This window comes from Hypanus sabinus, chromosome X2 (assembly GCF_030144855.1).
Source record: "Hypanus sabinus isolate sHypSab1 chromosome X2, sHypSab1.hap1, whole genome shotgun sequence".
Lineage (NCBI taxonomy): Eukaryota > Metazoa > Chordata > Chondrichthyes > Myliobatiformes > Dasyatidae > Hypanus > Hypanus sabinus.
Genome location: NC_082739.1, coordinates 14047900 through 14075178, shown reverse-complemented (window position 1 = coordinate 14075178; position 27279 = coordinate 14047900). Strand labels below are relative to the sequence as shown.

General features: G+C 45.0%; 2 protein-coding genes across 5 annotated transcripts; both read right to left on the bottom strand.

Annotated features, from left to right (window-relative positions):
- Window positions 1-220: 220 nt before the first annotated feature.
- LOC132385045 (uncharacterized) lies at window positions 221-1777 on the bottom strand. The gene has a single exon (XM_059956749.1). The coding sequence runs from the start codon at window positions 1775-1777 to the stop codon at window positions 221-223; it is 1557 nt and encodes a 518-aa protein (XP_059812732.1).
- A 1959-nt stretch (window positions 1778-3736) lies between these two features.
- Window positions 3737-27262, bottom strand: LOC132385175 (myelin protein zero-like protein 2). Of its 4 annotated transcripts, none has more exons than XM_059957023.1 (6): window positions 27130-27262; window positions 10648-10814; window positions 7892-8102; window positions 7190-7370; window positions 6077-6165; window positions 3737-4898 (listed from the first exon to the last, which is right to left on the bottom strand). In XM_059957023.1, exons 1-5 carry the CDS (start codon window positions 27179-27181, stop codon window positions 6093-6095), a joined length of 684 nt encoding a protein of 227 aa, XP_059813006.1. In that variant the 5' UTR covers window positions 27182-27262; the 3' UTR covers window positions 3737-4898; window positions 6077-6092. The 4 variants fall into 4 exon arrangements, with proteins under 4 accessions (XP_059813006.1, XP_059813007.1, XP_059813010.1 ...); XM_059957024.1 differs by having other exon boundaries at window positions 6082-6165; XM_059957027.1 differs by lacking the exon at window positions 27130-27262 and adding an exon at window positions 26624-26790.
- Between the last annotated feature and the right edge of the window lie 17 nt (window positions 27263-27279).

Here is a 27279-nt window from a genome sequence, read left to right as displayed (position 1 = left end):
CTTGTTGCCATTTGAGATTTGCTTTTTGCGCGGGGGGGTGTTTGAAGGTCTTGTCGTCGTTTGTGAGATTTACTTTTTGCACGGGGGGGGTTTGAAGGTCTTGTCGTCGTTTGTGAGATTTGCTTTTTGCGCGGGGGGGTTTGAAGGTCTTGTCGTCGTTTGTGAGATTTACTTTTTGCGCGGGGGGGGGGTTTGAAGGTCTTGTCGTCGTTTGTGAGATTTACTTTTTGCGCGGGGGGGGTTTGAAGGTCTTGTCGTCGTTTGTGAGATTTACTTTTTGCGCGGGGGGGGGTTTGAAGGTCTTGTCGTCGTTTGTGAGATTTGCTTTTTGCAGGGGGGGGGGTTGAAGCTCTTTTTGCTGTTGGCGCGATTTGCTTTTTGCACGGGTGGGTTTGAAGCTCTTTTTACTGTCGGCGCGATTTGGTTTTTGCGCGGGGGGGTTTGAAGCTCTTTTGCTGTTGGCGCGATTTGGTTTTTGCGCGGGAGGTTGAAGCTCTTTTTGCTGTTGGTGCGATTTGGTTTTTGCACGGGGGGGTTTGAAGCTCTTTTTACTGTCGGCGCGATTTGGTTTTTGCGCGGGGGGGTTTGAAGCTCTTTTGCTGTTGGCGCGATTTGGTTTTTGCGCGGGAGGTTGAAGCTCTTTTTGCTGTTGGTGCGATTTGGTTTTTGCACGGGGGGGTTTGAAGCTCTTTTTACTGTCGGCGCGATTTGGTTTTTGCGCGGGGGGGGTTTGAAGCTCTTTTGCTGTTGGCGCGATTTGGTTTTTGCGCGGGAGGTTGAAGCTCTTTTTGCTGTTGGTGCGATTTGGTTTTTGCACGGGGGGGTTTGAAGCTCTTTTTACTGTCGGCGCGATTTGGTTTTTGCGCGGGGGGGTTTGAAGCTCTTTTGCTGTTGGCGCGATTTGGTTTTTGCGCGGGAGGTTGAAGCTCTTTTTGCTGTTGGTGCGATTTGGTTTTTGCACGGGGGGGTTTGAAGCTCTTTTTACTGTCGGCGCGATTTGGTTTTTGCGCGGGGGGGGTTTGAAGCTCTTTTGCTGTTGGCGCGATTTGGTTTTTGCGCGGGGGGTTTGAAGCTCTTTTTGCTGTTGGCGCGATTTGGTTTTTGCACGGGGGGGGTTTGAAGCTCTTTTTGCTGTTGGTGCGATTTGGTTTTTGCACGGGGGGGGTTTGAAGCTCTTTTTGCTGTCGGCGCGATTTGGTTTTTGCACGGGGGGGGTTTGAAGCTCTTTTTGCTGTTGGCGCGATTTGGTTTTTGCACGGGGGGGGTTTGAAGCTCTTTTTGCTGTCGGCGCGATTTGGTTTTTGCACGGGGGGGGGTTTGAAGCTCTTTTTGCGCGGGGGGGGTTTGAAGCTCTTTTTGCGCGGGGGGGGGTTTGAAGCTCTTTTTGCGCGGGGGGGGGTTTGAAGCTCTTTTTGCTGTCGGCGCGATTTGGTTTTTGCACGGGGGGGTTTGAAGCTCTTTTTGCTGTTGGCGCGATTTGGTTTTTGCACGGGGGGGTTTGAAGCTCTTTTTGCGCGGGGGGGGGGTTTGAAGCTCTTTTTGCTGTTGGAGCGATTTGGTTTTTGCGTGGGGGGTTTGAAGCTCTTTTTGCTGTTGGCGCGATTTGGTTTTTGCGCGGGGGGTTTGAAGCTCTTGTTGTGGTTTGCAAGATTTGATATTTATGTGGGGTGGGGTTTGAAGGTCTTGTTGCCGTTTGAGATTTGCTTTTTGCGCGGGGGGGGGGTTTGAAGGTCTTGTTGCCGTTTGTGAGATTTGCTTTTTCCCCATGTGGTGACATTGATGCTCTTGTTGCCATTTACACTACTTGTTTTATTTTTTGTGTGTGGAAGGGTTGATGCTTTTCTTTGAACAGTTCCATGATTTTCTTTGTTTCGTGGCTGTCTGGATAAGATGAATCTCAGAGTTGTATACTGCATCAGTCTCTGCCATTCCTTAGGCTTCAGCAGATGCATGGAGAGAAGGAGCTTGCTCAAGTTTGCATATTTGGAGAGCTAGGATGCAACATCTATGGTCAACTCTGATCAGCAGAGGCCTCACTATACTTTTCTGGCAGTACCTTCGCAATGATGATGGCCTGCTTCTACTCCAGTTCCAAGATCAAAGATAGGGCTGTTGGCCCATCATTAGCAAATAAGTGTGTTATTTGGAATAACACACACAAAATGGAGGAACTCAGAAGGTCAAGCAGCATCTATGGAGAGGAAACAGTTGATGCTTCAGGCCGAGACCCTTCATTGGGACTGGAAAGGAAGTAGGCAGAAGCCAGAATAAGGTGGTGGGTTGGGGAGAGGAAGGAGTATGAGATGGCAGGTGATAGCTGAAACCAGGGGAGGGTAAAGGTACGTGGTGGGGAAATCGGGCAGATGAAGTGAGAAACTGGGAGGGGAATGGTAGAAGAGGTAAAGGGGTGAAGAAGGAATATGATAGGAGACTAGGCCATGGGAGATAGGGGAGGGTTATTTGAAACGGTGCCTGTTCCTGCTGTTTATGCAAGGCCTATGCACCTAATATTATTGGGTCTCAAACACGAGGAAATCTGCAGATGCTGTAAATTCAAACAACACACACAAAATGCTGGTGGAACACAGCAGGCCAGGCAGCATCTATAAGGAGAAGCATCTATAAGGAGGGTCTCAGGGCCTTTGCAAATGCTCCTTTTGAACCATCGCAGCACAAAGACGGTTACTCTCAGGAATTACACTTTCTTATATAAAGTGGTCATTGAAGAGAGACCTGTGAGAATGAGCTCAAAGTGCTTGATTTGGGAATTTGCTGTCAACATGTGGACGATGATGCCAACATGCTGGAGCTGGTTGACTGTCATCAGAGTCTTTTTAAGTGCGTATTGGCACAGGAGAGGACACCGATACTGATTCACCAATCTGCCAATGAACTTGGTAGACTCTGTAGGGACATGTTTATGGCAATTCTCCACTAGAGTGAAGTGCCTGCTGTAAGATATCCACGCTCCAACACATGCAAGAAGTTGAGACTCAACCTGCTTGATAGACTGTGAGTGTGCTGTTGGGTTTCAGGTTTTGTCTTTAACCACCCTTTACCCACTCTTGTTAGTCCATTGGAGGTGGTAAATTTTGTTAGGAATATGCCTTCATTCAGATGAGTCTTTCAAGACATGGAGAATGAATTACACTGGGTAGAGTGGTGGGCAAGAGTTGAAGGGAAGATCAAGCAAGGCCAGTTGGTAGACGGCCATTATTTATTGTATCTTCAGTTTCATGCCTGAACCAATGGTGGAAAAGATTTCATGGGTCCATTTGATTAACTCCAGGAAGTGGCTTTTTGGAGGTGAGGTGTGGTTTTGTAATGAGGAAGATTGAAAAGGGAAATTTGACCCCATTCTGCACTTCAATCTTGCAGCACAGGAAGTAGGCTTTAGGGCTATTGCTGAGAAGAGCGAGCTAAATAATTTTTCACCCGATTCTCCAATATTTCATTCTTTTTTCATCATTCCATTTGAAAATCTGCTCCCACTATCCTTTCTAGCAGTGCCTTGTAAGGCACATTCTGATCCAGTCCATTTCCTCATTTTCACTCAGAAATTTTGGCCTGATTTTAATGGTTCAACAGTCCTCTCTCAGACATTGAATCCTTTCACCAATGATTGTTGACTGTTCTCCAACTTGTTGCCTAGAATTGATTCAAATGTCATGAGTGGTTGATAGTTCAACAGATGGTATTATCAACCAAATACCAACACCTTGCTTTTAACTACAACTCCATGTTCATTGTTTTATTTTATGCAATTGCAAACGTGAAAATACATTTCACATACAAGAAATTTATCAATTAAATATAAATCTATACACCTTTAAGAGCAATTTAAAAAAGTTTTCAAGTTTACTTTAATATTTACAGATCAGTAACAGATGTTCAGTAGTTAAAAACAGTTCTTCCCATTCTGTATTATCTTTAAAGGGAGAACTAAACTGAGATCCCGAATCTCTGTAAAATTTTAAAAAAAATCAGAGAGACATTATAATTTCCATTAATAACTCTTGATTATTGCCTCAGGAGCAGAACCTGGATTATTTTGGGATTGTGATTGAGGCAGCAGCTGAGGAGTTTCTACAGTACAAAAGGCCTACGAGTATCCAGCAGTCTCAAAACTCAGCAAGTTACTGCCCCTTGGAGAGGATGGAGGCAAGTAAGCTGAAGAAAGAGAATGGAACAGATCAGCAGATAAAGTGAAGCGAAGCTGCTCTGTGTAGGGATCTCACAGCGGTGAAGAATCTCCCAATCTAGAGCTTGATTGCGCTATCAGGCTAAGCTGGCGCTTATTGTCCAGCCCTAGATGTTCAGCAAACATGGCAGACCTTTGTTTGGAAATGCTGGTGCCTGGGAAGCTGCCTTTGATACTATTGAATAGCTTATTCAGAGGACAGTTAAAAAGAAATCACATTGAGCTAGAGTCACATATAGAACCAATGTGAGAAAGAACAGCGTGTTCCCTTCTCCAAAGAATATTCGTAAACCTGTTGAATTTTCCAAACATCCGGCAGCTTTAGCATTCCCTCTATCAGAATCTTTCTTGTAAGTTTTCTATTCTCACACTTCCTTGGTGAGAGTTAAATTCAAATTTTGTGGATTCATATTCTAGTGATGTAACCACTACATTTCTTGAGCCTGGATTATTCTCTGACGGAGTCGCCAAATTCCTGGCATGCTTTGGGCCTCAGCTACCTGTAACAGAACGATGTTGGTCTCTGGGTTCAAGGATAACACTGTTAGTGTAATGACTTCAGCATCAGGCATGAAGTGCTGAACAGCAGGAGGATAATAGTCTGAAATGCTCCCTCTATGGAAGGTGACAGACACGAGGTTTATTTTAAAATCTTGCTTCTTCTCTCGTTAAAATTAAACTTTGTTCTGCAACTGATCTGGAAAAGACAAAGAAAACCATTTTATAAAAGACAGAGGGTCCATGGTTACAGTTACATTTGATATTTCAGGACCATCAGATGCATTTTGCTCTTCCAGATTTGCCAGAAACCTTGGATCACCAACATCTCACTAACATTACACCAGCTGGTCACTGGATCAAAACCTGGGATATCCAACCCAACCATAATATGGGAACATCTTCTCCAACTGCAAGGTAGCCAGAGTTGAGCAATCTTGTCAGTGAAGCTCTGGGAATACTGTGAGTTATGGATCTTGGTGCTGGTCAGATCCTATATAGGGAATTTCTTTAGTTCCAAGGAGAACAGACTTCATTCCCTTGAGTTTCAAAGGCTGAAAACTAATCAGAGGTGTTGATAATGATAAAGGGTTGGACTGTGACTGACTCCTCTCTCCAAAGATCCCCATTACCCACCCAATAGCTCCTTGACTTGTACACCTTCAGCATGGCACTGGAATTCCCATCCCAATGTGGGATTGCAATCCTAAGAAGCAAGTGGGAATTGGGTAAGGCACAGAGGAGAGGCACGACAGTTTTCAAATGCAAATTGAAATTCAATTGCAACCAGGGTAGGGATGGGTTTCAGAAGGGGAAGGAACACAGCAGCAAGGATTCTCCCACATGTGCCTTAGCACTTGGGCAGGCCAGTATGGGGCTGTGGGGTTGGGGGGTTGGGGGGGTGGGGGGTGCAGAAGAGGGTGGCAGCGTGGGGAAGCAAAGGAAGTCTTGATTTCTACAGTATCTTTCATGGCATGGTATGACATTACAAAGTTCTTCACATTCACAGTACTGTTGCAGTGCAGGAAATAAAGCAGCTAAATTACACACAGCAAACCTGTTTCAGTGATGTTAGTTGAGGGAACAAAAATATTGGCCTTTCACTGAGTCAGGAACACACCTTTTCTTCAAAAACCAGAGGATCTTTTACAGCAGTCTAAAAGGTCAGAATCTCTTATCCAAATCCCAGCTATGCCTCAGTGCTGTTTCAGAAACAGTGAATTACCTCATCAATGGCCTCTCTGGCAGTGCTCGCACAGTCTCAGGAGTAGGCCTTGAGCCCATGAGCTATCAGCTGGGATGCAGCTGGTGGGAAAGATCATGCTGGGTCATGGGCTATAGGTATTTTATAAAACAACAAACTGTTGAGTCAGGTACCTTACTCTGTCAGTCTTCAGGGAACCCTTGCTGACTTGGCCTCTTCCGCAAAACTCATCATCTCACCATTTAACTTCTCCATTTCCGTACTGTTAAGAGAATACAGAGGAGGATCAACCCATGACCTTGGCAACTGGTATTTCAGGGAGTAACAAGACTCGAGGCCTAGGATGCAGGGCCCAGCAAGTTCATGGGAGTGAAAACAAGAGCAGGGGTTGACCACCTGGTCCCCAAAGCCTGGCCCACCATTCAGCATGATCATGTTTGATCAACCCTAGGCCTCTGCTCCTCTGTGCCAGATCTTCATGGCCTTCAGTCCATGATCTTTCAAAAATTTATCAACTGCCATTGTAAGCACCTCTAACAATTCGCCTCCTCGACCCCCTGAAGAACAGAATTTCAGAGTTCACTCCCCTCTGAGAGAAGTGATGCTGACTTACCTTCGTTTTAAATGATCATCACTTTATTCGAGACTCTCCAACTACCGAAAACAATTCCCCTCTCGCAACCCCTTTGGATCTTCTATGTTTCAATATGATCTCCACTAGTTCTTGTAAACATACCCAAATCTGGAAAACCCGCTTAAGTGATGGAAAATGGGTTCACACAACTTCCCTTTAGGAATCCACACCAGGACTGAGCCGTAAAGCCTCTGCAAATCTTAATACTGCTGATTCTTGCTTGTTGGTTCGTCCACTTTAATGTTGTAAACCGCAGCATTTGAGAACAGGGCCTTGGTATTTCTGTTCCCTCATGGTGGAAAGATCGCAAGTTATATCTTAGCAGTTAGAGAAATTTGAGAATTAATCGGGAGTGGGAAGAGTGAGAATGGAGGAAGGAAGGCACAAAAGGGTGAGGTGGCAAAAAAAGGGGTTAGAGAACAAAGGGTAGAGGTGACACAGCTGAGGGAAAATGTGGGGGGGAGAGAGAGAGGGGGTGGGGGGAACTCAATGACTTTCACATTCTTTTCTAAACACCAGATTAATTGCCAGATGACCCGAAACTAGGCTGTTGAGAGGACAAAGCAGGAAGAGTGGACTCTCAAAGTGGACTCTGAGGCATCAGGACCTGATGTCACCCTTCTACAGAGGGAGGTAGAGTGCTGCCCCTTACCCATCTTTGCCTTGATATTCTAGCTCCCCCTTCTGTGGCTCCTGCTCCATTTCCTCGTCATCTATGAAATCCCTCGATTTCCGGCAGAGCTGCACGGTAACCATCACGACCACAATCAGGATCACCAGCCCTGTCGCTCCTCCGATCACAATCCCCAAGATCAGCATCTCCGAGTAAGTGACTGTGGGATTGGGTAAAAAGGTTTATTATTGCCACACCATGAAGGTACAGTGAAAATCTTTGATTTGCGTGCATCCATACAGCTAATTTCATCACATCAATATGTCGAGGTGGTACAAATGCTACCAAGAAAGTGCAGTGCAAGTGGAGGATAAGGTGCAAGACACTGAGAGAGACAGCAGCGTGAGAATACGTTACTGAATTTGAATGAATTCTCTGAACCCAGACAGGTTCCCAAACTCAATCCAGGCAGACAGATGTGAGGAATAGTCTGAAACAGCCCCATTCCCGTCTGGACCACTATCCAGCTTTCCCTGATGGAGAAAGGAGTTCAGATTTATTTTTTAAAAATTAGCTTTATTTGCCATGCGTACATTGAATCATACTGGAAAATGCATCTTTTGCGCCAAGAGTGTGCTGGGCGCAGCCTGCAGATGTCACCGTGTTCCAGCAGATTCACCCTAATTCATTTTTATCATGCAATGAAGCAAAACAGCAGATTAGAGGCAACTTGAAACAAACCTTTATGCACAACAGAAAGTTTGATTTCACCAAGGACCAGCTCCACATCAGGAGGATTCAGCACGCCGCACATAAAAGTTCCATTGTCCGAAAACTGTAGGTCAGTGATGGTAATCGATACATCTTTTCTCCAGATGTTTCCTGACCACACCACCCGTTCCTTAAACCGTCCAGTTGAAGATGCATATGGTTGCTCAAGATAATACATGACCTATGGAGAGAAGGAGAAGCTGATGAACAACTTGGGCAGTATCCCCATCAGCATGGTGCTCAAGGGGCTTTACTTTGTGCCTAATCAAAGCTGTTCCTGCTCTCAGAATCTTTGGTGTGACAATATAAAGGAATTTTGAATCTAACCAGTGCTGTGCCTGCCCTGGAATTAGTTTGATGGGTGGGGCAGTGCAGAGGGACTTTGTACAATATCTAACCACTCCTTATTAGGTGCACAGGGAGAAGTGACTACACAACATACCCAATCAATGACAGAATATTCCACGGTTAAGGGACGACCGTAATGAATGGGAAAGTGTGGAAGTTTTTACTTGTAAACAAGTCATTGGCACTCCTTTCTCAACCCAACCCTACTCCTGTTTCTTATGTTCTTTCTCTCCTCCTTAAAGCAGTTATTTTGTTCATTATGCTGCATCTTCGGTAATGCAATTAATCCCATTCCTGCAGTAGTTTGTAAAATGTTTTCCTTTAAGATTGTTCATCAGATTCCTTTTTATAGGAGGCTTTGGCCTCTGTTTCCATATCCCCTCAGACAGGGCACTCCAAATTATAATTCACTACAATTAAAATTTCTCATCTCCCAAAGTAGGTATCCTGCGGTGAGCAACTCCCATTCTGACACCCCAAGGTCTTTACTTCCTCTGGACCTTCTCAGATGACAGCACATCCTTCCTTTGATATGGTGGAATACAGGACTCATTCATGATGGAGTACTTGACAATTGCCTGGAGATGCTGGTGTGGGAGGGAGCAGAGGCCTGTCATCCAGTGTTGTCTGGGTGGAAGACAAGCTGGATTGCATTCATCTGCGAAATTCATTGCCACAGATGGCTGTGGAAGCCAAGTCATTGAGTATATTTAAAGTGGAGGTTGATAGGGTCTTGATTAGCCAGGGTACAAAGATTTTGGGCTGAAGGCAGGAGTATGGAATTTAGAGGGATAATAAATCAGCCATGATGGAATGGCAGAGAAGATGATGGGCTGAATGGCCTAATTCTGCTCTTATGTTTTATGATTTTACCATGCCACCCACAGCCCCAAACAAGCAACCTCTCTGCCACTAGGCCAGTTTATCATCTATAAAATGCACTACAGTTACTCTAGAACAGGGTTTTCCAACTTTTTTTATGCTTTGGACCCTTCCCATTAACCAAGGGGTCAGTGGTTGGGAACCCCTGCTTCAGCAGGACCTTCCAAACCCACAGCCACCACCATGGAGAAAGACAAGGTGAATAGGTGCATGGGAAGCCAGCAACTCATGAACACAATCTTGATCTGCAAATACATTAGTGGCCCTTTATCATCGCCGGGTCTAAGTTTTGGAATCCCCTGCCCAGAAACAACAGGGAAATACATTCACTCAAAGGGCTCCACCTTCAAAAGGCAGTTAGAGATGGACAATTTAAGCCAGACAAGGTGGAGAGAACATTCACAAGGACGATGCCAGGACTGGAGGGCTTGATTTCTGAGGAAAAACCGGACAGACTGGAACTTTTTTCCTTGGAACAAAGGAAGTTAGAGGTGGGGTGACAAAACCGGTTATAAAATCATGACGGGGATAGTCACAGTCTTTTACCCAAGGTAGGGAATCCTTTGGTTTATCGTCTCAAATTATCACATGTACTGAGACAGAGCGAAAGGCTCGTCTTGCATATTGTTCATACAGATCAAATCATTACACAGTGTGTTGAGGTAGAACAAGGTAAAATAATAACAGTGCAGAATAAAGAGTATAAAGCTACTGAAATAAGTGCAGTGCATGTAAAGAATGAAGTGCAAGATGATAATGAGGTAGATTGTGAAGCCAAGAGACAATCTTATCGGACAAAAGGCCCAGTCAAGAGTCTAAGAACAGTGGGATTTTAAGCTGTCCTCTAGTCTGGTGGTAGGTGCTTTCAGGCTTTTGTATCTATTCCTCCAATGCGAGAGGGGAGAAGTGAGAATGTCTGGGGGGGATGGGGGTCCTTGATCATGCTGGCTGCTTTACTAACGAGTTGAGGAGTTTAGACAGAGTCTGGAGAGGGGAGGCTGGTCTTTGTGATGTGCTGAGCTGTGTTCACAAAACTAGCGTGCGCAGGTTCGATGCGAGAGGGAAAAATTTATAAGTGATAATGAGAGGCAAGATTTTCCCCCATACAGAAAGCGAGGGGTATCTGAAACAAGCTGCCAGAAGAAGTGGTGGCAGTGGGTATGATTAGGATAGAGTAAGAGGAATATTGGCCAAATGCAGGCAAAGGAGATTGCTCAGGGAGACTCCGAGCTCAGCATCGATGAATTGGGCAAAAGGGCATGTTTCTGCGCTTTCTAACTCAAGGATTCCAATGCTGGTTTTGCCTGAGACATGCAGTTTGTGTGGCACAGGATTCAAACCGTATCTAGGGAGGCGAGTCCAAGCCACATTATTTGGGGCAGGAGACACCTGTTGGGAAGCGATTAATCAAAGTAACACTGAGCTCGTGTTGTTCTGTTATTGCATTCCCAGTCCAAGAGTTCATTTTGTGCTGGAACTTCACCCAGGATACTCACAACTTCCTCTTTGTCACCGCTGTCAGGTCGGAAGGACCAGGTAACACTTGTCTGTTTCCCAACAGGGAAGTTGGATTGAAATGTGCACTTCAGACGGCGTTCGGTGCCATTTCGAGCCTCAACATTGCCTTCTGTGTACATGTGAACACCAGCAACGTTGCTGATACCTGCACAGGAAATAGATTACCGTTCAGCAAGATTAACACCACTCACTTCACAAGTGTACAGACCTGCAGTTTCTCGGGTAAGAGTCATGTGCTGTACAAAGGCACAGTTCCTGTGTATTCAATTATTACACAACAACTACTGTTCTGATTATTAACTTCACTTTGCATAAATCTCAATTCCTGTGAATACTTCCTTGACATTATTTTTAAACATACACTCATCATTCACAAGGAATGGGTTAGGCAATCTCTTAGAAAAGAGCACTTCACCCTGTAGCAGATGCTGCCAATCTGGAAGGAGCCTCCCTTAGAAAGATCACTTGTAAAAATAGTCTAAAAACAGTCAAAACCTCAATCTTCCTACCAGGGATAAAAAGGAATAAGGAGAGACTGGATAGGCTAGGACTGTTTTCCTCTGGAGTGTAGGAGGTTGAGGGAAAATCATGGAGGGTCATAGATGAATAGGTGGATCATGAGATGAATAGCCAGTCTTTTCCCCCAGATTATGGGGATTAGGTTTAAGAGTGGAAATTTAAGAGAACCCAAGAGACAAACTTTTCACGCGAATATGTGGAATGAGCTGCCAGTGGCAAAGGCGAATACAATTATGACATTTAAACAGGTACATGGATAGGAAAGGGCTGGATATGGGACAAAAAGCAACTAAGTGAAACTAGCAACTTGTTTGGGACAGACATTGCAAAGATCGCCTAACTTGTTTCTGCTGTCCCACAGAACATTCACCCACTCTTTAGTTCCCATTTCTAATACCACATGAAGGCAAATATTCTAACAGAAATAATGATCCATCCCAGTGGGCAAGTCTCTGTAGCAAACAGCAATGAGACGTTGAGCATATTGTCTGCCATGAGGATATTGGTTAAAGAATATGGAATATGGTGATGGGGGAGATTTCTCTGCTCTGAGAGAGGTCAAGGTGGCTTGGTATAAACAAACATCATCCTTGACTCCAGGTACCAATAGGAAAGACCTCAATTCTCAAACCATTCTCGCATTACAGCCCACACCGAAACTTATCCAGACCAACTGCTGTTGATACACCAACCTTAATGAGATATGGGAACACTGTCAAGAACACTGTCACAGCTCCCAAACACAAAAACATTTGATAAATAGATTTGAGCACAATGGTGGGTGTGATCATAGTGAACAGAAGTTGTCAGACTGGCCTCCCTGATCCTGTAACAACTCAGGATGGGCTCAGCACTTGAGCACCACTGGGGAGTGTTCCCTCCCATCTCCTATTTTCCCCTTACACCAATGACTGCACTCCAATGATCTACTGTCATTGGATTAATTACGGGAGATGACTAATCCAACTACCACCAGCAAATAAGCAACCTATTGTCTTCATGCAATCACAGCAGATTGGAGCTGAATGCCCTCAAAGCCATGGAGATGCATATTCAATTTCAAGTGAAATGTGTCTCCTCACCACCCAATCATCAACAACTCTATAGTTAGCACCATTATTTCACAGGACCCCATGTGGGAGAACCACATCTACTTCACTAACAAAAAGGTTCAGCAGAGGATGTACTTCTTGCGGCAGGTGGTAAAATTCTATCTTCTGCAGAACATACTAGAGCAATTCTGCATTGCCATCATAGAAAGCATCCTCACATCAGCTATTACTGTCTGGTTTTGTGCAGCATTTCCTCTCACAATAAACAAAAACTACAGCAAGCTATCAGGTCAGCAGAACAGGCAATTAGCTGCAGTCTACCATCACTGCAAGACTTGTATGCGTCCAGGGCAAAAAAGTAGACAAGGAAAATCATTGCAGACACCATCCACCCAGCAAACTGCCTTTTCCAAAAGCTCCGTCCTGGAAAATGCTATACAGCCATTAAAACAAGGCTTTCACACAATCTTAACAGTTTCTTCCCCCATGCAGTTAATCTGATCAACCATTCTAGTTATCCCCCAACCCCCCTCTCTCTATTACTCCCATCACTGCACACTGCCCTGTAAACACTTATGATGCAGGGAGCTGATTATTGAGTTCAAGAGGAGGTCCACAAGCCAGTCCTTAGAGGATCAGAGGTGGAGAGGGTCAGCTATTTTAAATTCCTCAGTGTTATCATTTCAGAGGACCTGTCCTGCACTGCCCTTCACAGCAAATGCCCAATACATTTAAAGGTAAATGGAAAATAAAATTAATCCTTGACAAATACTGTATGTCTCCAACAATACTGCCCAGGTCCTAGAAATAAGGGTAATTAATCTTAATGTGAAGCCAGTGTGATTAACAAAAGCAACCTGCTTCATGTAAACTTAGTCTAGTGAAAAACAATTTTTGTTATTGTAACTATTGAGTCAACTGCAAGTGAGTCATGGGAGTTTTATTTCAGCATTGTGCTGAACAGGATCAACTGGGTAAAAGACTGAAGAGGTAGCACCACTAGCTGGGCTCAGATTACAACATATCAGTTAGCATCTCGAGCACTAAATACTGCAGGAAATAAAACATCAAAATAACCACCAGCTGCAAAGTACAGATAAACAATCTCACAACAGTACTTTGGCCCATACAAATATTAGCACCACAAAATATGTTTCAAGGTTTTAGGTCCAGCTACAAGTTTCAAGGTCATTCCAGCTGAAACCTGAATCCAACAACTGTCCCTTAAAACCACACTTTGAGTGAATGGGATATCTGCCCAAGAGAATGTGGCTTAAGGCACGGCATCAGTGAACAGGTTCAATCCCCGTCTCCAGTGCTGTCTCTGTGTGAGGCAAAGACAGAGACGCTCTCTGTGACCATGTGAAAACACCCTTCATTCCAAGAGCATGAAAATTGGTGTATTGATTGTCCACTGTAAATAGCCTCAAGTGTGAAGGAGGGGGCTAGATTATGGAAGGAACTGATGGGAATGTGGGGAGTGAAAAACAGAATTAGTGTAAATGAGTGCTCAATGGTCAGTACAGACTCAGCAGGACAAAGGATCTATTTCTGTGCCTAATATTGCACATGCCATCTCTTTGGAAAAGTTATCCAGTGAATCCCTTCCCCTATTTCACTCCAGCTCTGCAATTTCAATCCTTCAATGATACAGTTTGAAATCCTTATGGAAACTTGTCATGGAAATATCATGCACATTTTCTTACACTGGGGAAAAGGAATCTTCTCACCTCACCTTTTCTCCCCTAATTACCCCAAACCCAAACAATTTCCCAATGTTTTACAATCTCAAAATGCAAAGCTAGTCATATCAAATAATCCAAGCAACACACACAAATTGCTGCAGGAACTCAGCAGGCCAGGCAGCATCTATGGAGAAGAGTGAACAGTCAACGCTTCGGGCTGAGACCCTTCATCAGGATCAAATATTTCACCTAACTTGCATACAGACCATTTCATCAGTTCAGTGCATTGTGGTGCCAAGTATTTATGAAGTTTCTTGGGCCAAACCCCAAAGAGCAAGTTCATAGTCAATAAAATAATTATGTTTCTTGGCGTAGCAGAACATTTTTGCCCAGGCGTGTCCCTACTCGCCCACGCTAACATTCCTTGCAGTATCATTTCAAACACTCAGCATGGGACATACCATCTGATTTTGATATTTAAACTTTATGACAGGAAGTGGGTCAGTGCCACTACAGGGAGTATAGCTGTCTCACCAGCCTCAGCAAACTAGGTTCAATTGCTGCTGTCTGTGTGCAGAGTTTCCACATTGTCCCTGCATTGCGTGGCTTTCCTCTGGGTGCTCGGATTCCTCCCACATTCCAACAACATGCCAAGCGGTAGACTAATTATCTCCTGTACATCGCCCTTTATATAGGGCGTACTGAGAGAATTGGGGAGGGGCTGCAATAATGAACAGATATGACAAAGAATGAGTTACAGGGGAATTACTGAGGAAGTGAGACACTGACAAAGTCAGAATGGTCTAAATGGCCTCCAGTATGTTATAGCAAATACAAACTTCATGCTGTGCACATACAGCCTCTGTTCTACCTCCTTGTATCAGTTCTGAATAAATGGTTAATTTCCCAACATCTTTGAAGTGTGCTATAAGGAGACCATTAATTTTACCAGAAACTATGAAAGAGTTAATTGTTTTTCTAGGAAATCGTGCTCACTGTCAAATAGTCACTCGCCCTTTGTCCATGAACTGGCAGTTTAATACAATTTAATGACATGTTTGTCATGAGACTGGCGTCATATAGGAGCTAAAATGGGTAACTTGGTAGGGCTATCAAGTTGCCCAATATTCAAAAGATGTTATGTTCATTTTTAGTGAAACCATCTTTTCACTTTGAGATTAACAAATTCTCAAAGTTACATCTGTGGATTTGGATTCCTCACTTCTGAAATACAAGTCTAGATTTACAACATTCATATTGGTGTGGGCGATGAGAAGCTACATTCGTCAGACTAAGGATAAAAAGCACGTTGATGTGGGAACCTCAAACAGAATTAAATATCCTACATTGTTGTAGAAGCAAGTTGATATTTGCCTCTGATATTATACACCTCTTATCATGGAGCTACAGCTAGATTCCATAAGAATACTTCTTCCTCTCTGTCCTTGCCGAAATTTACCCTCACAAGCATCATGAAAGAAGTGATCAACACTCTGCAGATGCTGGAAATCATAAACAACAGTCACAAAATGCCAGAAGAACTCAGCAAGTCGGCTGAAAGTTCTCGGTGACTGCTTATTCCCCTCCATAGATTCTGGCTGACTTGCCGAGTTCCTTCCGCATTTTGTGTGCAAAGTGGACCATCTTTTATCACTTCCAATTAGCAGGGTTTGCTGTGTACCAAAGGGCTGCTACACTTCCTATGTTGGACAGTGACTATAAAAGGATATGGCAATAAAGTGTTTGGGACTTCCCAAGGTTTTGAAATTCAAGTCACTTCTTGAAATTATCAGTCATCTATAGTGAATTGGAAATTTATTGTAATGTACGATGCATTCGGATTGGCTGCATCACCATTTGGTGGGGGGGGGGGGGCAGGAGCTATTGCACAAGATCGAAATACGCTGCAGAAACATGTAAAATTAGTCAGCTCCAGCATGGGGACTAGCCTCCGTAGTATCCAAGACATCTTCAAGGAGCAGTGCCTTAGGAAGGCAGCGTCCATCATTAAGGACCCCCACCACCCAGGACATCCCACTTCTCATTGTTACTGTCAGGAAGGAGGTACAGAAGCCTGACGGCACACACTCAGTGATTCAGGAACTGCTTCTTCCCCTCTGCCATCCACTTTCTATGGGCATAATATTAATCAATAATAAACAAGCTCTATCGATGTCTAGGGGGTAATGAATTGTCATATGTGAATATAAAGTTCAGTTCATACAGGCTGGGGGAGGGGGGGAGAGGAGAGAAAACAGTGACAGCCAGTCAAACCTTCCTTTACATTCTTGATCCGTCGATGTGTTGTTGTGGCCATTCAGGTATGACCCCTCTGTCCTTTAGCTAGACCAGAGGTCGGCAACGTTTACCACTGAAGGAGCCAATATGGACCCATTTCCCACAGAAAACACTGGGAGCCACAAAACCCGTTTGACATTTAAAATGAAATAACACTGCATACGACGGTTTTTTTTGCCTTTATGCTATGTATAAACAAACTATAATGTGTTGCATTTATGAAATTGATGAACTCCTGCAGAGAAAACGAAATTACATTTCTGCATGCAACAAAAACATTTTGAACTCCGAAAAAAAGACGTTGGGTTGAAGGTTACTCCATAGTTAGCCTACCTTGGATCGAAGAATTAAAAGAAAGCGCGCACTGGCGGGTGTCAGGCATTGGCAGTGGTGATGTATATTAATAGCGATAAAAAACACATTGTGGCGGTGTGCTACACGCAGCGCTAAAATAAAGACACTGCAGTCAAAGGTAACTTTATTCGAACTAAACAGCCTTGATTTAAAGCCTCCCTCAATCCGTCCCCGTGGGCGCGGATGCTCCAAAAGACACGTACTCACAAACCCCCGTAGGCTATCTCCCTTAGCTGGAACGGTGGCTAATTGTGAGCCAGTTCGGATGTGCCAGGAAATGGGGTCTCCACAACTTTTTTAGATTGTACAAGATCACCATAACCTTCAAATTTCGAATTACATTTTAAAAACTAACAAACCACGGGGAGCCGCAGCACAGAGATGAAAGAGCCACATGTGGCTTCAGAGCCGCGGATTGCCAACCCCTGAGCTAGACCGTTCTTCTATGATGGACTCGTCACCCAGGCAAGGGTGGACACACACACAAGCCCCCAACGGCCTCGCTATAAACACTGAGTTAAAATTGACCGATCCTTCGTTCGGTGTCCGATGCCCCACACTTTTCTTGTGGGTTCCAACACTTAAGCAGTGCTCACTAGTGTGTCTCTTGGTGTGTCTGAGGGGTGTCTCCCCAGACCTCACTTTTATCCCTACTCACGGGGTCTCAGGTGTCAATCAGCTTTGAATGGCTTAGCCCATCAAACCAGCCCAGTCCAGCTGTCCACTGAGGAATTTTAGTGAACAGAATAGTACCAAGTAAACAGCCTCTCTGGAGCCGTGAGTCTTACAGGAGTCATTATATGGTCTCTCTTCCCCCCCCCCCGCTGTTATCTCACCCTTGTCTGAAGTAAATGTTCCAGTCCCATTATGTTTTGTTCCATCTCTTTCTCTCTCATTAACAGCCTGGCAACAGTAACAGTTTGTAATTCTCCCAGGGGAGGGGGACATGGGCAACCTTGCACCCTTCTGCCCATCAGAGCTGTTCATCCTTCGTAACAATAGACATACACATATTTAATGTAAAAGTTTTTTTCTATATTATCATGTACAGTATTACATATTACTGCTTCTGTAAAGTTAACAAATTTGCAACATATGCCAATGATATTAAACCTGATTTTTGCACCCATTTCCTTAATCATCTTTGTTTATATACCTCATTTAACAAATGCCCTGGATTGTCCCTTCCCATTTGGGACTTTAGGTCACCAACTACACGTTCTCTGAAGATCTCTCTCCTCTGTACTACCACTACCCATCTCGCTCCTCAAACAACCTGCAACGTCACAGATCCAAGAGTCCTCTACACTCCACAGACTAAAGTCCAGAAGCATTCATCATCCCAGCTTCTCCTCACCAAGCAGAATTTCTTTTTTCCTTTCTCAGCTCTTACCATTTTCTCCTTTTGTCGAATCTCTTCCCACTTTTTTTTGCAAGTGGGGAAAGGGGGGATTGTTTTTGCCACCACTTACGTGCAGGAGGGAGGGGGGCTGGGGTGGTAGTTTGGGGTTCTAATATTTAACTGTCATTCATTCTTTGGGGCACTCCTCTGTTTTTGAGGGTGTTTGCAAAGAAAAGGCATTTCGGGGTGTATATTGTATACATTTCTCTGACATTAAAATGTACCTTTGAAGCCTACATCTGTGCATTACTGATGCCCTTCAAAAGCTTCCAGTTTCCTGTTTTGAACTGTCTCATTTTCCCCAGGATTGTCAAATCCTCCTATGTCTTCCTTCCCCAACAGAACAGCACGATTGTCCCTCCTTCAGTGGATACCTTTGCATAGCCCAAGGGTCACCACCAAGTTCAAGAATAGTTACTACCCCTCAACCATCAGGCTCTGCAAAGGGAAATCCTGCCTGACAAATCTGCGAGAATTCTTCGAAGAAATAACAAGCAGGGTGAACAAAGGAGAGGCAGTGGATGTCATTTACATAGATTTTCAGAAGGCATTTGATAAGGTACTGTACACAAGGCTGCTTACAAGATAAAATCCTACGGTGTTACAGGAAAGATATTGGCATGTATAGAGGAATGGCTGACAGGCAGGAGGCAAATGGGAATAAAGGGGGCCTTTTCTAGTTGGCTGCCAGTGACTACTGGTGTTCCCAAAGGGTCAGTATTGGGTCCGCTACTTTTCACATTGTCAACGATTTGGATAATGGAATTGGTGGCTTTGAGGCAAAGTTTACAGATGGTACGGAAATAGATGGAGGGGTAGGTGGTGCTGAGGAAGTACTGTAATGTGTTCGCAGCAGGACTTGGACAAGTTAGAAGAAAGGGCAAAAAGAGGAAGATGGAATACAGTGTTGGCAAATGTATGACAACACATTTTAGTAAAAGAAACAAGAGTGCAGACTATTATCTAAGTGGGGAGAAAACTAAACATCACAGGTGCAGCAGGACCTAGGCGTCCTCCTGCAAGACTCCCAGAAGGTTAATTCACAGGTTGAGTCTGTGATTAAAAAAAAGGCAAATGCAATGTTGGTATTTATTTCAAGGGGAATAGAATATAAAAGCAAGGAGATAACATTGAGGCTTTATTAGACACTGGTCAGGCTGCACAAAAATTGACAAAAAATGGCAAGGGTTGACAGCGATATGCCAAATTTCTTAAGAGGAAATAGAGGCTTTGGGGAGCTTTCCTGGCCACATCTACATGGTTGGATCAGGACGCTCTGAGCTCCAGCAGCATGTGCACCACCCCCTTCCTGAAGTCAATGGCCAGCTCTTTTGTTTTACTGACACTGACGGGAAGGTTTTTGCAATAACACTGAAAGTTGCAGCAAGGCAAGGGTTAAAATTGTAAGCTGGCAGAACAGAGTGCAGGCACTTTGCACAGCCTTTTGTGAGTGCGGAAGTTCAGTAAAGCACGAATCAAAATGATAAGCTGAGAGGGGCTGTGTACAGTCACTCAGGCTCAACTCTCCTTTGTACAGTTTTTATGCTCAAGTCTTGGAACCAAGGTCACTAAGTGTACCAAGACTGGATAAAGATGTAAATAAAGGATTTGAGGGCAACACTAATTATTGGACCATTATTTTACTAACTCTCAGGTATTATTGAACCTTAACACATAGATTTAATTGCATATTAGTACCTAACATAATTATTAGGATTGGTACTTAAGCATGCCAAGTATGGGATTCAAAAGTACCTGATGTTTCCATTGGATCGATATCTGTATCCATCTGGTCAATTTTTGTACAAAATATCATTTCTTTGTTCAAACATCAGAACCGAGTGGCAACAGGGGCCATACTGTTCTCCTTGCGCACATGTAAATGAAACACGATTGAGGAATGAGTGAGAGTTGTCAGGTTCCAGGTAATTGGTGACAACATCAGCTCAATAAGCTTTCTAGCTCCTTCCTGTACTCTGACTCATCATTATCTGTGATGCAGCCCACTACAAACCTGGAGGTGGAGGTGGAGCAGCATCTGGTCACACTGTTAGTGTACAGGGTGTGGAATAGGGGGCTTGTGGTCCACCACTGTTGAGACTAATCATGGCACTGGTGTTGCTGCCTATCCTTACTGGTCAGAAAATTGAGGATCACATTCACCGATCACCTGACTGATTTGATCAGAGAGTTATTATAATGTCATGTGATTAAACTCCCCACTTTGTATGTAATACTCCTGCAGTATCTCTCCTGCACCCCACCCTTAACAGCACTGTTCTCATTGACTAAAATTACAACCAACCAACTGGACCACTTCCATTAATAGCCACCCTTCTGACACTCTCAGTCCGGTAACTGGAACTCACTGACACAAGGAGCAGTTGAACTAAATAGCATAGGTTCAATTTAAGAGGCAGTAAACAAGCACAAGGGAGAAATAATTACATAATATGCTGATAAGGCAAGATATGGCACCCCCCACATGCTACTCCTGACACAATGTGCTATTGCAGTAAATTATTTGTATTTGTCATTAGCTTTATGCTTTGTTTCAGAGTTCATTTACTTCAACTAATTTTTTTCAACTTCAACTTTTCCCCCACTATCAAAACATATCTGCAGCGTTTACAAAACTAAGCAAAATCCTAAAGGCCAGTCCAGAGTAACAGCACAGTTAGCAATTAACTTCAAAGCTTGCACACTCACAAGGCTCTTTGTGGATTCAATGATTAATCCAAATGCCTTTATATAATATACAGCTTATAAAAAGCAGGAGGGTCAACGTTTTCTCCAAATTTGAAACCCAACCACTATGGATGTATTTCCCATTTATATTCAAGTGGATTAAATGGACAGAATTTTTTTTTAAAAAACAAAATATACTTTATTCAAAAATAAAATTATGTACATTAAACCATTCAATGGCTCTCAATCCTTCACAAATCCTTTACAATGATTCTCAATCCTTTCCATTACGATCTTTACATTCCCACACTTTGCCAGTCAGGTGGCACTCTGTTATTCCATATTTACATACACTTGTTCAGGGGTATACACCCTGTCCCCCCCACCCCTCAACTCCCGCAGGAGAAGATCCCTAGACTGTGGTCCTTCCCCACCGGGCCTTTGCGGTGGCTGCACCGAGTTTGAGTGCGTGCCTCAGCACGTACTCCTGCAGCCGAGAATGTGCCAGTCTGCAGCATTCTCCCACGGACATCTCCGTGTGCTGGTAGACCAAGTTTCGGGCCAACCAAACAGCGTCTTTGACCGAGTTGATGACCTGCCAGCAGCACCAGATGTTGGTCTCTGTGTGCGTCCCCGGGAACAGCCCGTAGATCAGAGAGTCCTCTGTTACGCAGCTGCTGGGGATGAACCTCGACACTGTCCCTTCCATCCTCCTCCACATCTTCTCCACGAACCCCCAGTGTGCAAAGAGGTGGGTCACCGACTCCTCCTCTCAGCAGTCCTCCCACGGGCAGAGGGGTGTGGGGACGACGTTCCGGACGTGCAGGAGGGATCGGACTGGGAGGGCCCCTCTCACCGCCAGCCAGGCGAGGTCTTGGTACCTGTTGGTGAGGTCTGGCGATGAGGCATTTTGCCAGATGAACTGGACGGTCTGCTCAGGGAACCACCCCACTGTGTCCATCTTGTCCTTCTCCTGCAGTGCCTGCAGGACCTTACGTGCTGACCACTGCCTGATGGCCCTGTGGTCAAAGGCGTTGACATGAAAGAACTTCTCTACGAAGGACAGGTATGGCGGCAACGACCAGCTGACAGGTGTTGCGCGGGAAAGGGGCCAGACCCATCCTTCGTAGCCAGGGTGACAGGTAAAACCTGGGCACGTAGTGGTACTTGGTGCCCACGTACCTGGGATCCACACACAACCTGATGCAGCTACACACGAAGCTGGCCATCAGGATGAGGGCGACATTGGGGATGTTTTTGCCCCTATTGTCCAGGGACTTGTGCATAGTGGTCCATCTGACCCGCTCCATCTTGGATCCCTAGACGAATCTGAAGACGGCTCGGGTGATTTCCGAGCTGAAGGAGCAGGGGACTGGCCACACCTGGACCAAGTACAGCAGCCCTGAGAGCACCTCACACCTGATGACCAGGTTCTTGCCCGCTATCGATAGGGAGCGCCCTCCCCACAGTCCCAGTTTCTGTTTCACCTTGGCAGTCCGTTCCTGCCAGTTCTTGTTGCACGCCTCGGCCCCTCCGAACCAGATTCCCAACACCTTCAGGTGATCAGCCCTGATGGTGAAGGGGACGCTGGATCGGTCGGGCCAGTTGCCAAAGAGCATGGCTTCGCTCTTCGTGCGGTTGACCCTGGCCCCTGACGCCTGCTCAAACTGTTCGCAGATGCAGATCAGCCTGCGAACTGACCTCGGATCAGAGCAGAAGACGGTGGCGTCGTCCATGCACAGGGAGGTTTTGACTTGGGTCCCTCTGCTGCCTGACAGCGTCACCCCTCTTATGCCCCCATCCCTCCTGATGGCTTCGGCAAAGGGTTCTATGCAGCACACGAACAAGACAGGGGAGAGAGGGCAGCCCTGCCTGACTCCAGACCTGATGGGGAAGCTGTCTGTTTCCCACCCGTTGACTTGGACTGCGCTACTGATGTCTGTGTAGAGCAGTTTGATCCAATTCCGGATTCCCTCCCCAAATCCCATTTTGGAGAGTATTACCTTACCTCAGTTGCTAACATTCTCAGAGGTCAAGTGCTCAAATCACACTCAAAGTGGGCAGCACAGTAGCATAGTGGTTAGTACAATGCTTTACAGTACCAGTGACCCGGGTTCAATTCCCGCAGCTGCCTGTAAGGAGTTGGTACGCTCTCCCCATGACCGCGTGGGTTTCCTCCGGGTGCTCCGGTTCCCTCCCACAGTCCAAAGACACAAGGGTTGGTAGGCTAGCCATTGTAAGTTGGCCCGTGATTAGGCTAGGATTAAATAGGGGGATTGCTGGGGGGTGGGGGGGGGGCTTGGAGGGCCTGTTCCACACTGTATATCAACATAAATAAAAGTGGGTTGAGCTCTTCAATGGGACACTGAAGGAATACTCCACCAAACAGCGACCCATTAGATAGCACATGAAATTGAAGTCTTCCTTCTCAGAGGTGGCTGCAAAGAATTTCATGCCACCATTTCGAGGAAAACATGAGATAATCTCTCTGGCCTTCTGGCCAATATTTATCTCTCAACCAACATCACTAATAACAGATTATCCAGCCCTCATCACATTGCTGCCTCTCAGAGCTTGCCAAACCTCCTACTACCACATCATTCTAGATATCAAGTGAGCATGAAGAAGCAAGTCACAAGTAGACAAGCTGTAACTGGAAGGAAGCATCAGGAACTAGTTACACCTCTACATGGGAACTAAATGAAAAGGACAACTCAGGTTTCCAACAGGACAACAATATGCCTTTATAAGGGGAGGGGCTCAGAGTGGGGAAAATTAACTGTAAACATACAAAATGCAGGAGGAGCTCAGAAAGTCAGACAGAATCTATGGAGGGGAATAAACAGTCAAAGTTTCAGGTTCATTGGGACTGGAAAGGAAGGGGGAAGAAGACAGAATAAGGTGGTGGGGGGGATGGGAAGGAGTACAAGCTGGCAGGTGATGGATAAGACCAGGTGAGGGGGAAGGTGGATGTGTGGGGGAGGTGGGGAGGTGAAGCAAGAAGCTGGGAGGCGATAGATGGAGGAAGTAAAGGGCCGAAGTAGGTGGAATCTAATAGGCGAGGACAGTGGACCATGGAAAAAAAGGGAAAGAGGAGGGCACCAAAGGGAGGTGAGGAGCAGTGAGGAGAAGAGAAAGGGCGAAAGGGGGACCAGAATGGGGAATGGAAAAGAGAGGGGGGTAAGGAAACCCTCCGTGCCCCTCCTCCTTCCCTTTCTTCCACAGTGCTCAAGATATCCAGCATCTGCAGAATCTCTTAATATTTGAAAATAAGATGTAAGTGTTTGTAATACATCAAAGCTTGAATTTATCCATTTGTTCGGAAGAAAAGAAAGTATAATTTTTGTATAAAACAACTTAATAGGTCAATAGAGTATTGGACTTCAGTGCAAATGAAATGCAGTCCTGAAGCCTTGCTAAACTGCACAGGGAAATTTATGAGGAGGAAAGAAGAATTCAAACTAGATTCATTCCTGGAAAGACTGAGTTGTCCTATGAATTAGCCCAACCTTGTAAAAAATTAGTGACATCTTAAAACATACAAATTTCAAAGGGGGAACTGAAAGAGCAAATGCTGTAGGTTTGTTTTCTCCTTTTAGGGTAGAGGTGGGAAGCTTTAATCTCTCAGCACAAGGGACCATCTGCTTGGGACTGGATTTCTTTACCTCTTGCCTCGCCTGCCACCGAAAGCTGCAGAGGTAGGTTCAATAAAAGCCGAGGTGGATGGATATATGGCCTAAAGTGAGATAAATTTCAGCAACCAAAACTTGATCCCTGAGCTCAAGAATGACCCTGACCATATGGAGGTTTAACAAATGTTGAATGTTTGTACGAGTGGGAAATATTTCCATGTATTGGAATTGTTCAGCAGGAGATAGTGAGAAGATCTCCCGGGCACTGTGTAAAAAGAAAAGTGAGAAGTGTACTTGTTCAACATTTTTTAGCATCTTGATCACATCAAAATGGTGGCCCTGGGCCTGTACTTAATGGAGTTCAGAATAATGATGTGGGGAGTGGTGGAATTTACTGAATATTGAAAGGCCTAGATAAAGTGGATGTGGAGAGGATGCTTCCTTTAGTGGGGGAGTCCAGTACCAGAGGGTACAGCCTCAGAACAGAAGAGTGTCCCTTTAGAACAAAGATGAGGATGAATTTCTTTAGCCAGAGGCTGTGGAACTCATTGCCACAGATGGCTGTGGGAGCCAAATCATTGGGTATACTTAAAGCAGAGGTTGGTAGGTTCTTGATTGGTCAGGGAGTCAAAGGTTATGGGGAGAAGGCAGGAGAATGGATTGAGAGGGAAAATAAATCAGCCATGATGGAATGACAGAACAGATGATGGGCTGAAGGGCCTAATTCCACTCTTGTGTCTTATGGTCAAAGCACTTTATAAATAGGTCTTTCAGAAGTACTCAAACAGGGACAGGACCAGCCCATGTATCTCCTTGAGCCTGGCCAATCTGCTCTTGGACAGTTCTACTGCTGGAATCACATCGTGCCCCAGCTTTATCTGGAATCTATCCAACCTCTCCCTAAGCAAGAACGTTCTGTCAACCAAAGACCTCAAAACATACAGGTGTAGAAAGCCCAAAATGAAAACAGGAAATACTAGAAACATTCAACAGATCACAGGCAGCACCAGTGGCAGAAAGAGCAGAGTCAATGTTTCAGGTCTGAAATCCACCAGTACCCAAAGCCTTTCCAGCATTTTCTGGCTTTTCAATGGTAGCACAGGCTGGGATCACAACCTCAGTTTCATTTCCAGCCAGAGCCATGGCTTTGCCCTTCAGCCAGTGTTCCCATTCATCACAGGGCAGCTCACAGCATTTCCACTCACTTGGCCGTGTACAACTCGGTCCCACACAGCAAGGTTCAAACACGTGTGCTATCAGCACGGTGACACTGTCCTTCAACCCTGTGCACATCAATGACCTGACACAATAACCCAACCAGTTCATGACTAAAGTCATCATAGTAAAAACATTTCTAATATACAGTACTGTGCAAATGTCTTAGACACATTTATAGAGCTAGGGTACCCAAGAATTTTGTCAACATGGAGCAGAGAGCAGGCTTGTAAATCCGGTGGGAGCAAAGGATATTGGGAATGGCGAGGGTAGAGCACCAGGAGGGGGTGTGGGACAGGTGGCAGAGAAGGAGTGCCAGGGGTGGGGCGGGGGATAGTGTGGATGCAGACACAACCAGCCCTGAGGCACGAGGCAAGATCATTTGATTCCAAACAATTGGTTTATTGATCATTACAAAATGTCTCTCTGGTGCTTCCCTCCCCCTCTCCCTTTTCCCAACCACAATTCCCCTCTCCCTACCTCCTTCCCACTCTCAGTCCACAACAGAGACCCATATCAAAATCAGGTTTATCATTACTCAGATATGTCATAAAATTTGCTTTTTTTTGGAACAGCAGTACAGTACAATACATAAAATTACTACAGTTCTGTGCCAAAAAAAGTCTTAGGCCCCCTAGCGCGCTCGCGCTCCCTCTCTCCCTATCTATCTATGACTTTCACAGAGTACTGTATCTAATATACCAAAATATATTTAAAGCAGAGGTTTATAGGTTCTTGAGTGGCGAAGGTTACTGAGACAAGGCAGGAGAGTGGGGATGAGAGGAAATAAATCAGCCTTGACTGACTGTCAGGGATGACTCGATGCTTTAACTCCGTTCCTATGTCTTATGGATTTTGTTTGTAAAACCATACATAAATACATCAAGGTAATAAAATAGAAATATATAGAATATCCAGATAAAGAGCAACGCAGGTAAACAATAAAATACGCGGGTTACAACGAAATCGATTGAGCGATCTAGAATCTTTGGCGTAAGAGAGTTCGTTCCAGAATCTCGTAACACCGGGGTATTCTTGTTACTGGTGGTACGCGCTTTCAAGCTATCCCATCTTCTGCCCCGAATTTCACACATACAGACGTAATTTACCTGAAGCCAAGCACAGGAGAGTTTGACAAGGCCATTCAGCTCAGAACCTGTTCTGCCGTGAACTCACATCATGGCCGACCACCCTGCTGCTTCCGCCGGCTCCAACCTGTAGTAATCAACCAGAGCTGACTTCGCCCTCCAGACAGGTTCACTGGGCGGACGTTGTGAGATCGCTATGTCCAACATTCAACTCGATATTCAAAGACAGTTCCATTCGAAGTTTATATTTGGAACAGAGTTTAAGGGAACCCTCTACTTTTAATACTTCCAAACGTGTAGGAAGACGACGCGAGAGAATCCAGATGTTCAGAATAATTCCCCCACGCCCTACGAAATCTACCCCACAACCTCACAAAAGAAGTTCCAATGACATATCTTTCGCTGTCATCGACCGACTGGGAGCCCCCTGAAACTGACAAGGTTTCGGAGGGGCTTTGCCCAGTAATCGTGTTCCAATCCGAAATGGAAACCTGCCCGTGTCCCTGTATTAAACCCCTTACACTCACCTGCGAGTATCACCGCCGCCAGCAGACCCCGCGACAAGGTATGGGGCCACATCGAGCCGCAGATCCACTTTCGCTGCTTTTTTAAAAAATTATTATTCTCTGTGTTTATATATAGGCGGAGTCGTCGGGATTGGGAAGCTCCAGGCAGGC

What these genes read in the sequence shown, in the direction of transcription:
- LOC132385045 (XM_059956749.1), bottom strand. Translation starts at nt 1,777, where the DNA reads ATGTCACCACATGGGGAAAAAGCAAATCTCACAAACGGCAACAAGACC.
- LOC132385175 (XM_059957023.1), bottom strand. Translation starts at nt 27,181, where the DNA reads ATGTGGCCCCATACCTTGTCGCGGGGTCTGCTGGCGGCGGTGATACTC. An exon ending in GGCGGCGGTGATACTCGCAG is followed by an intron (nt 10,815 to 27,129) that starts GTGAGTGTAAGG and finishes TTTCCTGTGCAG; the next exon opens with GTATCAGCAACGTTGCTGGT. An exon ending in ACTTTCTGTTGTGCATAAAG is followed by an intron (nt 7,371 to 7,891) that starts GTTTGTTTCAAG and finishes CCAATCCCACAG; the next exon opens with TCACTTACTCGGAGATGCTG.